The sequence below is a fragment of the Trachinotus anak genome, unplaced genomic scaffold (assembly GCF_046630095.1).
Source record: "Trachinotus anak isolate AG129_WGS33_773 ecotype Australia unplaced genomic scaffold, CSIRO_AGI_Tana_v1 ptg000002l, whole genome shotgun sequence".
NCBI lineage: Eukaryota > Metazoa > Chordata > Actinopteri > Carangiformes > Carangidae > Trachinotus > Trachinotus anak.
The window spans coordinates 10,309,404-10,325,271 of record NW_027273853.1 but is presented as its reverse complement, the minus strand read 5'-3'; the positions used below and the strand labels follow the sequence as shown (position 1 = coordinate 10,325,271).

The following is a 15,868-nucleotide window of genomic DNA, read 5'->3' as shown; positions in this document are numbered from 1 at the left end:
GCCCTGCTACCTTCACTACTACACTAGATTGTTGTCTGTACTGGGTTTTTCACAGTTTCAAAAGAAAAGAGTTCAATCTGGAAGCTGCTTTTTCCCTCCTTACTGCTGCTTTCTGTCAGAGGCTATACTCTCCTTTATTCAACTAACCTTTCCAGCTATCGCCTTCCTTCTTCCTGTTGATATCTGAGGCTGTTTCAGGTTTTTTTTATACAAAATCCACTGATCAGGCATTTGACTTAAAAATCCAGTCGCTTCCCTTAAATAAATAGATTACACAGGAACTGAGATGGTATCTGTCAAAGAGAGGGAAAGAATTAGAGATGTTACATTTTTGATTTATAAATGTACAACTTAAAGCCCAAGAGGGTTAAATGAGAAACTGCAGAAACTTTGTTCTCAAAGAACAGGATTTTTTTTTTTAGCACAACAGGAAATGAAGCTAGAGGATGTGTGTCCATAGGTCAACTGAACTGAATTTGAATTTTGTTAAGGTTATTCATAAATATTAAGCGATTAAATAAGTGGACTATTTTTTTTTTAAACATAGAAAATATTTGATGATGAGGTTGAATGGGTACAGAATTTGTTGCATTGTGTTGAAAAAATGAGATTCAGTTTTTTTTTTTTTTACACATTGATGGGTCAAGATGAACAAACATCTTTGCTAAAGAATATTTTGAAGAGTCGGTTGTAATTGTGCAACGTGTTTTAATTTTGATGACCAGTTTGCACCTCAGTGTGTGGACTCTCAAATTTAGAAATTAGGCAGAGGGATGTAAACTAAGAAAACAACTGGCCGTAGAGTATGTAAGGCTCAGCCTCTCACGAGAGCCTCCTGCTAACACCTCCTTGAACGAGACACTGAATCCTAGTCGTCATCGAACCTGCACTCTGACCTTCCTGCAGAGAGGCCAAGACACAAGAGCAATAGGTCAGACAAATAAATAAATAAATAATGCTCAAGACACTGGAGCTATTCTGAGAAATGACAGATAGGGGGGGTACAGTATGTGGGCTGGAGGAGGAGGCAGACAGGCACTGTAGCCGACAGTATATAGCGTTTGGAATAGATGCTGCTGCTTTTTCCACCTAATCTTAATGTGCTGACATGTTAATGGTTGAAGAGCAACACCACCAAGTAATGCTAGGGATAGACAGACAAGGAAACAGACACAGCTGTCTGCCATTCAAGTGTTTGAATTACTGTGCATAATGCAGTGGGGGTGTTTAATTCTCTACAGAATACGCGCTTGAATGTGGAAAAAAAATGGACACCACCACGATAAGCTGTGATCACTTGACAGCAGCACAGACATATGCGAGATTTGGTTTTCGTCAAATTAGATTTTATCAATTCAGCCACGGATGACGGACAGATACGGAGATAGATTCGCTCATGAAAGTCATGAGGCGTTTTCCGTGGCAGTCGAGAGTGAATTGATTTGCCTGGGGAAAGGTGCAGGAGAAGAATAGGCATGTCACTCAACAATAGGCCCAATGACTTCTTCTGTCTCAGATTTCCCTGGACCTTGCCAAGCCTGGCAGGTGACTGGGCGAGACACGTGAGACTCCCCGCTCACCTGGGCTCACCAAACTGTTGCCATGCCAACAAAAGATACGGCTCCAAGGCATGCCGGGTGTGTGTAGAGACCATGCCAACACCTGCTCATACTTGCACATAGGCAGTATACCTGTGTCGATCATGTAGTGTTTCATATAATGTCACCTAGATTCAAAACTATGACTCTTTTTGTTGTTTTGATTTATTTTCTGGACAACACTTTGGTTGTATGCCACACAGGCCTGAGCTGCTCACGCTTGGGCTACTGAGACAATACTTGGTAGAGACATTTCCATAGGATTTGCTGATAATGCAAAAGGATACATAACGACAGCCCCACTCTTTGACAGAGTACTTCATTGTGAACAAAGCAAAGAAGGAACACGCAGAGGACCTCCTGTGCTCTGAACCTAGATACTAATCCAGCTCTCATTTAAAACTTTAGGAGGTTTGTGGAAAAACCTCCTAAAGTTTGCAAATAAGGTATCAATAAATAGCTTTAAAAAAAACAGCTGGAAACCACTGTGTATCTTAAAGCAGATGGTGGCAGTTCACTTGTTTGTTATGCATGAGCGGCCACATCTCTGCTGCCTGTTGACAAGCTGATAAAACGGACTCCGAGCTGGTTTCTGCCCTGATGGAGGAAGATGTGTATATGCTCTCTAATGAGCACAAACCCAAGTACACCCAATTACTTTACCAGCTAGGATGTTGTGGGAGCAGTTGAAATTGGAAGTAAATGCTTGAATTCAACAGTGTTTGATGTGTGTTCTTGGTGTTGCAGAGAGAACTTAAGCTCTGCCACTGTTTTTCTGGTTAATTAGAGTACAATCCTCCATGTCTATGTTTCATAAAGACTATAGCCCTGTTTGTGCCTATCATTTACTTTCATGACATGACATTTGTATTGCCAATCTTTAAAAAACTCAGGGGGTCATTTAACGAGAATCCTCAAAGACTCTTCTAACCATCTGGATGGAAAAACGTAAATGATGAATGATTTTTAAGCCGTTTCCTAACTTTTCGTAAACACAAATGACAAATGAGTGTCCTTGCTCAGTTTGTGCATCATGAACCAAAATAACACATTATATTATCAGTTGTTTATATATATATATATATACATGCAAAGTAATGGGTTCAGATTTTGTGTGTGTTTGTTTGATAAAAAAGAGCATAAATATATCTTTTAAGGCAACCAAGATTAGAAGTCCAAACTTGAGAAACTATTTAAAAATCCAAGAGAAGGGATGTTTTCATCCAGTGGTTACAACAGTCTTTAAGGAAAGCAGTAAGTGCTGCGAAATGAATCTTTGAGTTCAAAGATTTTTTTAGCCTAATTATTTTTCAGAAAAATCAGATTTTCTGTGATTTAAATGTAATAGCAGATGAAAGGAGCAAACTGCAGTTATTGAGACGACTGATCATGTGTTGTTGGTTGCATTCAGAAAGTATTCAGACCCCCCTCACTATTTCAAATTTTGTCAAGTTGCAGCATTATGCTAAAATCATTACATTTCATTTTTTTTTCCCTCATCAATCTACACTTGATCATTAAATGACATTTAATTCATTAAAAAGGAAAATTTTAAATATCACAATGACATAAGTATTCAGCGACAGGCTACTTAGGTGAAACACCTTTGGCAGTGATTACAGTCTCACGTCTTACGACGCGTCTAGCTTTGCACACAAGCTCTGCAGATCCTCTCAAGATCTGTCAGGTTGGTGAAAAAACATTTTCAGGTCTCTCCAGAGATATTTAACACATTCTGAATGCCCTATAAATGTAACATTTTACATGCTAAATTAACTTATTGTGACTCTAATCAGTGAGTTTGACTGATCTCGACCCAGGAGTTAACGGCTGACTTTGGGGCACATTTTCTCATGGAAGAATGCAAATTGAATTGGCTACTATTCCTGGCCGAGGAGAAAAGGCAATCTGTGCTGTGTAGTCACTATTACTTCCACAGAAGGACAGAAGGAGCATTTACTGTGAATTAACCCACATCAAATTGCTCTATACATCAACCTCTGAAAATGATCCACAAATTGTTCAACCTCTGAGCAATCTTGGCATAAGGTCAAAGTCTAAAAAGCTAGAACAGAGGGAGAGTGACATTTAGTGGCATTAAGAAGACAGTTTAAGTGAAAGGCTTGCTGCCCACTATCTGTGTGAAATCTCTGACCCCTGTAATTTCAAGCAATTCCACTTTCTTTACTGACAACAATGAGTGGTAGAAGCATGAAATCCAAAGGAGAGCACTGACTGGAGAAGCTTTGCAAATGAGACCCACTTACTGTACAGCTTCAATATGAATCTGCTGAAGAAAAAAAGGCATTTCCTGAAAGAAACAAATAACATTAATTTAATACTATTCTCAATAGTCAGATGAGTTTAGAGTCCTTTTAATTAAGTATTGATTTTAAAAGCAAATAGCACCCTTTATTGCCTGGCTTTCTCCTCCTAATCTGTTCTTGATTTCTGTTTATTTGCCTTTGAGATCACCAGTGGAAAGGAGCGATACATTACCATAAATCAACTGAATGCGGGATGCAGTGGCTTTTAAGATGCGAGACAAGGCCACATCCGCTGAGTAATTTATCACTCTACATTACCTTGTCACTGAAGTGGTAATTTAGGGATTTGATTCTTTGCATATTCCTCTGAGACATAAATACCCGAGTGCATTTTACCACAGCAGCCAGAAGTGGGCAAAGGTATCTTATTATGTGAGGACATTTTGACAAGCAGACTCTTTGGCTGTTACCTTGAGGATATAGGAGGCTCCTGGGATTACTAATGAAGACAGTTTGTCCCTTGATTTAGTGACGGCCCATTAGTAGCCAATGACGCTGCCTAGAGCCTTCAATACAACATCACATACATTTTATTCCTTATTAACTAGCTGACACGCTGCTCGCTGCCAACGCAGTATACGCCCTTTGCTCATTTCATTTAATAGTAACACGTCTGGGAAAGCTTGTATGAGCTTGGCTGCATTTGAGAGACCATTGGATGGACATGGAGAGGAGAATTTAATTATCCTAAGCCCCCTCCTCCTCTCTGCCTCTCAGATATTGCATCCTGCCCTCATGTGCCAGCTGGGAAACAGAGAGAAAGAAAGCAAAGCTGCAAAGAGGGTTTCTGACTACCTTTGGATCATGTGGCTGAAAGTGTGAAATTGTTGCCATGGTTGACTGGTGCACCTGTGTGGATTCAGGTTTCTCAAGCGTCTGAAATTATACCAAACAAAAGTCTATCACAAGGGGAAGCAGACAATTTGGCAAAACAAGTTATTAAAGTATGAAAAAAATAACTGTAGGTGGTGATTAGTCCTCGCTCTTTATGAAGCTCTATTCCCCCGAGCTGTCGTGTGCAAGTTTCATTTAGCCCTTTACAGTTGTAGTTTATTTCATACTGTAGATCCTGAAGATTTCAAGCTACTCAATTAGTCAACAGATTTGGATCAACCTTGATCCAAGGCCAGCTGTTCCAGAACCACTGGAATGCTGTTGCTTTACCAATCATCCAGAAAGAGTTAATGAAAGCACTTTGATCCCTCTCAGTGACGTCAACAGCAGAGACCCCCTGTCAGAATAAATGAGCCTCAGTTTGCAAGGAGGGGAACAATTTAGCGACAGCAGCGATCTGTGACGCTGTAAGGAGTTTGTGCCAAAAGCAGTGTTTGTTGTCGGTAAATCTCACATGCTGTGGGGGCAGTGAGAGTTTAAAGTTAGCACACCAACTGTCACCTGTTGAGGGGAAACACACCACCCACTCACACACCTGTGTTTCTATTCAAACGCATATAGGAAGCATCAAGGCACAAAGTCATGCAGGTTTTACTTTGCTTTTGAAACTCTGACCCTTTATTTCTACATAAAGACAATGGCTCACCAGAAGATCAAAGAGGTATCAAACATCTGGAACATAAGAACATTTGGAACATTTTAAAAAACATATTAAAAATGGAAATATTATCTAACATTGTTTACATTCCTCCAATTTAAAAACTTCCTCATTATCTCACTGAAAATCTCAAATTAAAAACTGAAAAATATCCTAAGCACTCTTTGAAATGTTACATGTATAATGGAAGGTGAACAGCATTTCTAGCCTGATAAATCCAGTTATATATGATATCATGTAAAAAAAGAAAATCAAATTTTTTGCAAAAGAACAGCATTATACAGAGCATGACAACATCCCCGAGAATTTTACAAAATATCCAGTTTTTATGAAGAAGTGGTTTTCACATATAAAAAAGGCACTGAACTTTCATGTGTTCTGTGTATTTATAGCAGAACTGACATGCCAGTATTGAATGGTTTATGACTGGAACAGATCACAGATGGCCAGCTGTGTTTTAGACACAGACAGAGCTGGGTAAAGAGGGTCAGTAAACCTGTGATTGTAGGAATGCATTAGTACTAGACTGCCCCCTGGTGTCACATTAAAGAATGATAAGAGACCCTCTTCAAAGTCGAGGAACACTCCCACCCTCTGCAGCCTGTCCGCATCCACAGGAACAGGCACTTTGTTATGCAGAGCTTCCACCTTCTTTTTGTCACAGGCGAGGCACCAGGAGTAACTGTTGAAGCCCAGACGAGAGTTGTCCCTTTGGCCCTTCCTCTCTATCTGTCCCTCACACAGCCCCACCTTCCAGCGGCCATCATCCACAGACACGTTCACCTCCCAGTACCAGCGGCCCCCCTCCAGGGCACAGGAGGCCAGGACTTGCGGGAAGGAGCTGAAGCGAGCCTCGTGCTCTGCGTAGAGCTGCTGAGTCTCGCTGTAGGTCACCCTCCTGTTGCCCTCAGACAGCTGCAGCTTGGAATGAGCTGTGTCTGCATCCAAGAGGGGAACGGTACCATCTGTGCACAGGGAAGGAGATGAAAAAAAAAAAAAAAAGAATTTTCAGATCAGAACATTAAGACTAATTGAATATAGCACCTTTGAGGCTACAGGATGCATTTAGTCCTTTGGTTTAATCAGATGTGATTGTGAAAAGCAAGTGGAAGGTCAACAGGTTCTGGTATTAAAAAAATCCACTTGTCTCACAGAGCAGTCTGTAGAGGTCTCTGTCTTTGCCAGGCACAGTGATGATGACTGCGTCCAGCCGCTTCTCTGTCCACCTCTGCAAACATTTGAGCCGGGCCTGATCCACTTCCTCTGGAGCCTCAAAGTTCTCCACAAAGCTCCCTCTGTTACCAGCCCTGGGGAAAAGAAGCAGAGAATTCAGACTTAAGATTTTAAGACCTCTTCATTCCTTAATGATCCCATAAGGTTGGCTATACTGACATAGCTACACAGACACAAAAAAAGAAATACACAGAGACATAGTAAGTGAACAGCAACACTTAAATGCAACACAATAAAGGAAAAAAATCATGTGTTAAATATGCAAAAACAAATAAACAAATGACCAAACAAGCACACAGGTAAATATTCAGTAGGTCCTTAAAAGTAGCCATTATTATTTTATTAAACTTTATTAAACAAGATTGGATAAAGAGTCTGTAAAAATGGCCACACAGATACTGTATCTACAACAGACTGCAGCTGTTCGTAATATTCCTGTCAGCGTAACATCTCCACTGATCTCTTTTGCAGGTAAAACTGGTCACAGCAAGAGTCTGTGGATTAAACACGGTCACTGCTTCTGGAAAGTCACAATGCTACAGATTTTTATAAATGTGTTTTTTCATAATAAGGGTGAATTAGCCTTTTAAGAGTAATGAAAGTTTCATATATGCTACCTGTGCTCTGTTAGTAGCACATTTAGCTATTGACATGTTCAACAAATTGCTGTTTTTTCATGCAACAAGGTGGAAGTTGAAAGAAAATCACTTACAGTTGAGCGACTTTGCTGTACTCCTGTCATGTGAAGGAAAAAGACATTTTCTGTTGGTTAGTTTTCATAAGCCAACAGTATATCTTATATATTTTACAAGCAAACAAAGAGGTATTTCCTCCTAACACCCAGCTCACCATAATGAAGGCCTGGTCCTGTATGCGTTTGTCTCCCTTGGCATCAGCTAGCCCCTCTAGAGTGTGGAGGCCTTGCTGGATGGACAGCATGGAGCTCTGGAGATGACTGAGTTTCTCCTCTAGTCCACCCAGAACCCTGCTTTCCTCCTTCATCACACACTGAAGAGCTGATTGCTCCTCCTGCTCCAGGGCCTCTCTGATGGCTCTGTACTGCTGCTGCACCCCTTCTCGTGCCTCATTTAAAGCCACCTGGACAGATCAAATGTAACTGTTGTGTTACGTAATGTTATATTTTTCTCAGCTGTCATTGCAGTCTACCAATCACTCAAATAAATGAGCAAATCAGAATTTTAAAATAACACACAGTTAGTGAAACCTGACATTCAAGGAGCAAAACCTCAACCCAGATCTGCACAACTATAAGTTCAGTCTCAGCCTCACATTTTTTGCAAAACACAACTTATCACTTGCCATTTGCCATTTCAAGGCACTGCCTTTCAAAACCCCACACCAATGAACCAACTGATCAAACACGGCCGTCAGGTGCACAGACACTCAGGTGCTTCATTGTAAACTCATCGATCAAGTGTAAGAACTATAACTAGGCAACAGGTGAGTTTGCCTTTCCACAACAGCACAAGTGATATACAACTTTCCTCTGCTATCTACAGTAAAATCAGTACAATGTGTACTACATCAGTGCTTTTTAGTTCACATTCAGTATGTTTGAAACTATGCCTTTTACATTTTACACATATTTTAACTGGTCTACATGGGAGTGAGGTCAGTCCCCTACTCTCTGTCCCATTTCCTGTCACTCTCCACTGTCCTATAAATATACGCATCATGGGCAAAAAAAAAAAAAAAAAAGAGAGCGAGAATGTTAAGGAGGAGAGATATCATATCGAGATATCACTGCAAGGAAATTTAAACAAACATCCTCAATGACACACACATAGTTTTGATCAGGTCTCTCTATCAACATCACATACAGATAAAACAACTCTACAACAACTCTAAGGGTAAAACACCTGCAGCATGAATATGTGGAGGTAACAGTAATGCATACAGAACCTTTTTACATGTAAATTTGCAGTAGGTCTATATTGAAGTACACAATGTTGTCTTTCTTCCAGAGTTCTTTTGCACTTTTTTTATCTTCATAGGTGAGGCTTGCTTTAACCTGACAACAGTAAGAAGACGAGGGAGAAACATCATTGGCCACAGAGCTATTCTGAATGTCCTTGGCCAACATCGTGGTAACATCACAATGTCTGTTGCAATTACACAGAACGGGCTCCTCCACCACTATGCCAACTTAGGTCCTTACAACACGGCCCACAAGGTCCAAATTTTAAGAGAGACTACACACACTGTCACAGCATGAGACCAAATGGATGCAGCTCAGATGAGAGATATTGTCATCTCAGCAACCACTATTTTCACTTCAATACCTTCCACCTTCCTTAACCTTAAAAGGTTTATGATCTCCAGCTCTATGTCAGGACACCCCTCATTGAAACCATGGAGGAGGCCTGCGACCAAACTGATGCAGGGTCTGTGCAACGCTGGCCTTACCAGAAGACTGTTCCAGTGACTGAGTCTGTGATGTGGGTTGATGTTGAAGAAGAGTTGATGTTTAGGATGTAGATGGTTTTTTTTTTTAATGAATGATTCTTTGTTGTCTCCATGAATGTGCTCTGCTATCTACTATGTGGAGAGAAAATATTGTGTGTGTTTATTTGTGTGCTGCGTTTGGTCAATATATTCAAGTGCTTTACTCTAATTATGGGGAAAAAAATAAAAAGAACAACATCAAACCCAGACTAATTTAGATTGAGTGTGTGACTAGTTCAATTAGAATCAGATTGTATGAACCATGTGTGTGCCAGACAGCAACAAAATTGGGTTTTTATAAGTTGATGTATATTTTTGAATGAAGTGTTTCATTTTGCAAAGAATCTGAGGTCCTGCTGCTTGTGTGTGTGTGTGTGGTTGTATGAATTGCGTGTAGTGTTTTTGACAAATGAGCCCTTCTTTCAAAGCTGTGGTTAAGCTGTAAACCATGTCTAACCATATCCTCAGCTCACAAGAAAATTCTAAATGTACCATGGAGATCACCACATATTTACTTAAAAATTCATTTATAAATAATCTTTCTTGGGCATTTTTAAACAAATTCAGCTGTTCTCTAGTTTGAGAATTTATTTGTATAAGCCTTCCAACTCTGACATGAAACTGTGTTTGTGGTTTACATGACAGCTGAGAATTGCTACCCATTTATAGCTGATTATATCTGCTTTAAAAAAAACTGAAATCTCAATACAGTGCTATAACTCCATGGTGATTCTTTGGCTTCAAAACATGCAGATAAGTCTGCATATCTGTAATATCATATATATCACCTTGAGTCAACGTAAGAATAAATCTTATCCTGTATTACTGAGCAGTTCATGTAACTGTAAGAGTTAATTCTCTTACTCTGGAGGTCTCCTTCTTCTGCATAAATTCAGTCACTCTGTTCTTCACTTGCTGTTCAGCATCCTGCAGTTGTTTGATCTCTTCTTTCAGGTTCCCCTTTGGAAAAAGGTGCACAGAGAATTAAAAGAGAGAATTAAAAAAAACTAATTTACTGCTATGTCTAGTTTTAGATGTATCTCAACTTTAACCACATGTATGGTTCTATAATTCACCACTCACCCTGAGCTCTCTCTCTGCCTCCCTGATGCTGATGCACACATGGTCCCGGTGGGAGCCTATGACGGTACACACCGTGCACACACACACGCCACACTGGCGGCAGAAGATTCTGTTAATCTCTTGGTGCTCCTGACACCTCCAGGGAGAAATGTCCTCCATGGGAGGAACCAGGGTGTGATTCTGAAACACAGGGGAGTCCAGGTGGGGACGTAGGTGCTCTGTACACATGGAAGCTCCACACACCAGGCAGGTCTTCACAGCAGACTGATACCCAGTTTTAGGACAATAATGGCAGGGCACAGGGCTGGCTTTTTTGACTTCTGGCCTGGAAAAGATGCCAACAAGGCTAGAGGATCCTGAAGCAGCGGCAGGATGTTTGGTGAGTATCAGAGGAGGCTTTATGTGATGTACTGGAGACTTATCTTGACCTGGGGTGGAGACCCCAGGGGAGAAATCAGAGTTGGCAGGTGTGGCAGATTTCTTTGGTGAGGCATGAATTCCTGTCACTTGTGTGTCCGTCCTTGGTGCTGCGAGAGGTGCATCACATATATCTACTTCATTTGAGCTGTCAGAGTCATCCAGCGTGAGTACTTCTGGTTTACTATGGCTCTGCTGGGCTGATGTGTCTTGTGGCGGATCACTTTCAGGTACTGCCTTGCTGCCAGACTTGTCACTGGAGGATCTGCCATCACCACGCTCAGACTGTGCAGATTCTTTGTGCACTGTTTTCTTGGATGTGTCCACACCAGTCGACTGCCCAGGTTTATCTGAGAAGGAAGTGGTGGGAGTCTCAGCATCACTGGCCGACTCACGGGGAGATTCCACAGTTGATCGCTTTTTGTCAGGCTGCTCTGGGGCAGGTGTGCTGGCTTTTCTCTTCCCCAGGAGCGTGCTGGTGAGTGAGGGCCTCCTCAATGTCGAGTCAGATCCATTTTGTTCATCGTTACTGGATGTGGCTTAAAAAAAAGTTAGAGTAGAAAGTTGATTTAGCACTTTTATATCGATACTTCACATGAACTCCCACAAGCTGCCTATTGACCAACACAACTGCACTAAACCTTTAATGCCTATTGAGCAGTTCCACTTCAAGCAATTCAAGCAGTGACTTTGATCTTGCTTTCGTCTTCGTTATTATATTGCCTTGCAAGTTCACTTAGAGGCCATGACTTGATCAATACAACTGCTGGTGAAAATACTTCATTTTATTGATGATTTGACGAAGACGCTGTATTTACCGTGGTTTGGTCATGTTATGGCCACTACCCGATTTCAATAAAGTCTAAACGTGTAAAAGTATAAGCACAGATAGGGATCCTGGATATCAGATCAGTGCATCTTTGTGATTGATATTCAACTTAAAATCACCCACTCACAGTGCAACTGTGATTTGAAGTCGCTGCTTGAATCCCTGTGGCATCAGTCATTAGCAGTGAAATACAAATTACATAATGTGGAAATGGAAAAATCTTAAAATCATGGTGACGTATGTCGTATGTCAAACTGAGAGGGGACATACTTAAGAACACGTCATTAATTAGTTACACTTTAGCCCTCACTGACTTCTTGATAAAGAAGACAAGCTTTGGCCTCAAAATTACTATTAGATTGAGCCTCAATTTATGCTACTTCACACATATTGCACGGGAAATATTTTACTCCACTACATTTATTAGAAAGATATAGTTACCAGCTACTTAAATGATTAAGATTTTACATAAAACCTCACGATAGGCTGAATAAAAGGAACAAAACAAAAAGATTAAACCAGTTTTCCTTTTGGGCTTGTGACACCTTACAAAAATACAGTCTACAGCTGGAGTTATGTTCCAGATGTCTATGAAATGTTAGCAGTTCCACCAAGGAGAGTAAAGTAGGGTTGCTACTAATTATTTTCATAATCGACTAATGTGACAGTCATTTTCTAATTAATTAATCAATTATTATTATTCATTTGGTTTATAAAATGTCAGAGAAAAAATAAAAATTCCTGTTACAATTCCCCAAAGCCCAAGGTGACATCTTAAGATGTCTTGTTTTGTCTGACAAACAGTTATAGTTAAAGATATTCACTACAGCTTCTCATATGGTTGGCTTAGAAAATTATTATTTATTAAGGAAGATAGTTGCCAATTGTTTTTTTTGTTTGTTTTTTTTGCATTTTGAGAGTAAAGTACATAAAACTAGCTCCACCTCGACTAACTACAACAGTAAAGTGCTGCTCACACATTAGTGCATAAGTATTAACAATCTAATGACAATAATAATAATAATAATAATAATAATAATAATAATAATAATAATAATAATAATAATAATAGCATATATCAGTCACTGGGACCATTTTTCGGCGACTACTTTTGATCCTCAAGTACAACTGTGAAACTACTTGTGTACTTTTACTCCGGTTGGCTCTTTAATGCAGGACTTTTACTTGTAGTGGAGTACTTTCACATTACATTTACTTCAGCAAAGGAGTCTTCTTCAACAAGGACTGTATTTCCTGTTTATTAGTCGTTCGGGTGCAAAAGTAGCTAAAGAATGATGTGAGCTTGCATGTGTCTAGTAACATGTAAATTCATTAGCTAGTTCAGCGGGTACCCGCCGGAAGTTAGCTGAATTAGCGAGGGTTACCTGCCAGCCTCACCGTCACCTGTGTATTGGGCCACTTCATAAACACTTATTTCTAACCGAGCGCTTACAGGCACAAGGTTGACCCAGTTGTTTTCAGAGTACCTGCGGTGCTGCGAGGCTGAGCCCGCCGACTCGGGGCGGGCGGCCGTATAAAGCTGCGGTCAAACGGCAGCGTCTGGTACACAGTTTTACACCTCCACTCGGGACAGTGGTACGGCCCGTCCGGCGTTACGCTCCACAAGTCTCCGATACATCGTCGGCAGAAGCGGTGGTTGCACTTCAGGCTAACGGGGTCCCGGGTCAGCTCGTTGCACAGAGGACACCTCGCCGGAGTGTCCAACGATGCTCCCATTTTGTTTTGACTGATGTTTAGTTTCTGTTTCCGGGATGTCAAGCAGCAGAGGCGGAGCCACAGGTTTGAATCCCGCTTCCCGTCCCCACGGTTCAAGTCTTAAAGGTGCAGCGGTAATGAGTGTATCATTTACATCATCATCACAGTGCGGAAATATTCTCCTACAAGTAAAAGTCGTGCATTCACCGTTTTACTTAAGTGCAAATTATTAACATTAAAGACGCGAAAGTAAAAGAACTCATGACTTGAGGCAGATTTTTTCAAGCTCAAAGTAGACCTGCAGGATTTAGTACAGGTTCTGTAAACGAGATTTTAAACAATAATATAGCAGTAAACAATTATTTCTATGTAAAGATATATTGGAGTAATTGTGTCCTAAGCGTTAAATGAAGTCAAACATCATGTTGTAATTTAAGTTTCTCTGTTTTAGGTTTTGGTAACCAGACTGAGAAAGCGGGATGTTCCTGTTTGGGTCCCTCCTGTTAAACCGATGGCCTTCCCCACCTTTAAACACACAGGCACCGCCCACACGGGAGCAGACACAGTGCACAATGTCAGGTGAAAGTGTCATTTAAGAATTTCCTCCACTAAAGAAACAATTTTTCATCTAAAAAGGCCTCTAACTAAGAGGGATGAGACCAGAGCACAGGCCAACTGGTCATTGGGACAACAAAACATTCAGAAAGTTTGTATGTCTGATCGCAGATTATTCCAAAGCTGAATTTAGGCTTTCCCAGTCGGACTGCAGTCGGGCCCTGCTCGGTCAGTGGACCATCAAAACCAGAAAGTTTTTAAAGTTTTTGCCAGCTTCAGTGTTTTTATTGGTTCCTTCAGTGTCATTTGTGCTACGATGATAAAGTCCAAGGCTGAAATGCACTATTTGTATATGAATCACAGTGAAGCACGACCAAAGTTGTAACAGTACTCCAGCGTTTTTAATCAGATTATTCAGTCTCCTTGTGTTCTTGTCTGACCTGGTGCTGTCTCAGCATACTGCAGAATAAAAAAGGATATCAGTATACCCACTGAAACATAGCAGACTACACCTCTGACTAAAAACCTGTGCTACATAACATAATCAGATTGAATATAGAAGTGTTTATTAAAGGAAAAATATCCAAGTTGGAGCCTAGTTGTTCTAGGTTCTCAAAGACAAGTCAGTGGCTTGGATGAAGAAACTGTAGGAGAGAAGCAGCCTAAATATAAATGAGATGGATATACGGCCCAACAGGGCAATGGCTGTCTGTCATCCTGGCTACAGTGCTGAACAGAAACCTGGGGTTGTTCTTGTTTTCATCTATTAGCAATGACTATAGAAGAGACATTATGGAGGGCTTTTTTTTGTATGTTAATATACTATCTTTCCAAGCCTTGTGAAATTCTTCTAGATTGGTGGAACGCCACTTCCTTTCCAGCTTTTGTGAATTATACTCTAGGTGACAAGTAACTGCAGTGAAGTTCTGAACACTTTGAAATGAAGTGAAGTATAAAGCAGCATAAAATAATCCCTGGTAGGAGAACTGTTCAGATCCTTAATTTAAGTAGCAAAACCATAATGTAAATGTCCTCCATTCAAAATTGTACCTAAAAGAACAGAGACTCAATCTAGTTAACACTTTTTTTCCAATATTTATTTGTGATAAGCATTGTTTAGTGGCAACTTTGTCAATATTATCAGCTCATGGTCCACCACCTATGTTAAACTGGACAGTTTAAAGGCCGTAATGTTCACTACAATGTGTTTGGTATCATTTTAATGAGTACATTCTTGGCCTTTATGCATTATTCATTCGGTCTTTATACAGAAGTATCACCAGGAAAACATTCTTAAATGATCAAATGTATTAATCTTAGATGTGTTAAGACTGGGCTGGGATTTTCATTGTCTGTGCCAGAACCCCTTCCAGACAATTTTCTCAGGCACCCATTTGTATCATTCAGCATTTGTATCATTCATGAGTCATCATTCATGACAGGAGTTTGTACTGCGGAGCTTTAATTCACTAATCATGATTTAAAACAGAGTTGTGTAACTGTTTCTACCATAAGAGGATCAACAATTAACCTACCAATGAAATCTCAAATCAAAATACTGCTGTCATTTTATGCACTCACTGAGTGAGCTGCAATGAAATGCAATTTAACAAAATGAAGTTACTCCTCCTTCTAGGCTCTGGATAGCCAAAAAGGACTCCCATGAACCACACACAACCAATCAGCATTAAAAGGTCTGGATAAACCAAGTGCTTATTTAGAAGGTTGACAGTACTGAGTGTTATGAATCAGAGTAATAAGCTTTTAAACTGTTCTTTTCTATTCCAGAGGACAAAGCCATCTGAGCCACACAGACACTGGTTCTTGTGATGATGCCTTAAAGCACCAGATGGGAACAGTAATAGCTAGAAGTGTTATACATTTTTTTCCCTCTCTCATGTTTTCCTCTCAATAACATTCTTGCTGTATTGTGGTCTAGAAATGTGACTTGGATAAAAAGACTATTGTGATTTGTGAGTGAAAGGTTAATCTTATAATCTCGTAGCAGCATTTTCTTACCAACCATGTCACTTATGTTGCCTGGAATTATGAAGTCAAAGTGGGACCTATATTTTGTGCTGTGAATTTTTAA

The 15,868-nt window shown here is 40.3% G+C and overlaps 1 protein-coding gene and 1 long non-coding RNA gene across 4 annotated transcripts; one reads left to right on the top strand and one right to left on the bottom strand.

Moving 5' to 3' along the window:
* Positions 1 to 5,408: 5,408 nt before the first annotated feature.
* LOC139631409 (tripartite motif-containing protein 14) lies at positions 5,409 to 13,332 on the bottom strand. Its single transcript, XM_071495645.1, has 7 exons — positions 12,993 to 13,332; positions 10,260 to 11,215; positions 10,041 to 10,136; positions 7,560 to 7,808; positions 7,423 to 7,445; positions 6,630 to 6,784; positions 5,409 to 6,442 (listed from the first exon to the last, which is right to left on the bottom strand). Exons 1-7 carry the CDS (start codon positions 13,240 to 13,242, stop codon positions 5,898 to 5,900), a joined length of 2,274 nt encoding a protein of 757 aa, XP_071351746.1. The 5' UTR covers positions 13,243 to 13,332; the 3' UTR covers positions 5,409 to 5,897.
* On the top strand, positions 13,173 to 15,834 carry LOC139631425 (uncharacterized). 3 transcript variants are annotated; one of them, XR_011693387.1, is made up of 4 exons: positions 13,173 to 13,305; positions 13,673 to 13,800; positions 15,413 to 15,470; positions 15,565 to 15,834. It is a non-coding gene; the product is annotated as an uncharacterized lncRNA (long non-coding RNA). The 3 variants fall into 3 exon arrangements; XR_011693388.1 differs by having other exon boundaries at positions 13,219 to 13,355; XR_011693386.1 differs by having other exon boundaries at positions 13,272 to 13,409.
* The last annotated feature ends 34 nt before the right edge of the window (positions 15,835 to 15,868 follow it).

Bases quoted from the DNA above. Each gene is read 5' to 3' on its own strand.
- LOC139631409 (XM_071495645.1), bottom strand. From the start codon at position 13,242: ATGGGAGCATCGTTGGACACTCCGGCGAGGTGTCCTCTGTGCAACGAG. The intron at 10,137-10,259 runs GTGAGTGGTGAA...CTTTTTCCAAAG, and splicing joins AGGCAGAGAGAGAGCTCAGG to GGGAACCTGAAAGAAGAGAT. The intron at 7,809-10,040 runs GTAAGAGAATTA...TGATCTGTCCAG, and splicing joins AGAAGAAGGAGACCTCCAGA to GTGGCTTTAAATGAGGCACG.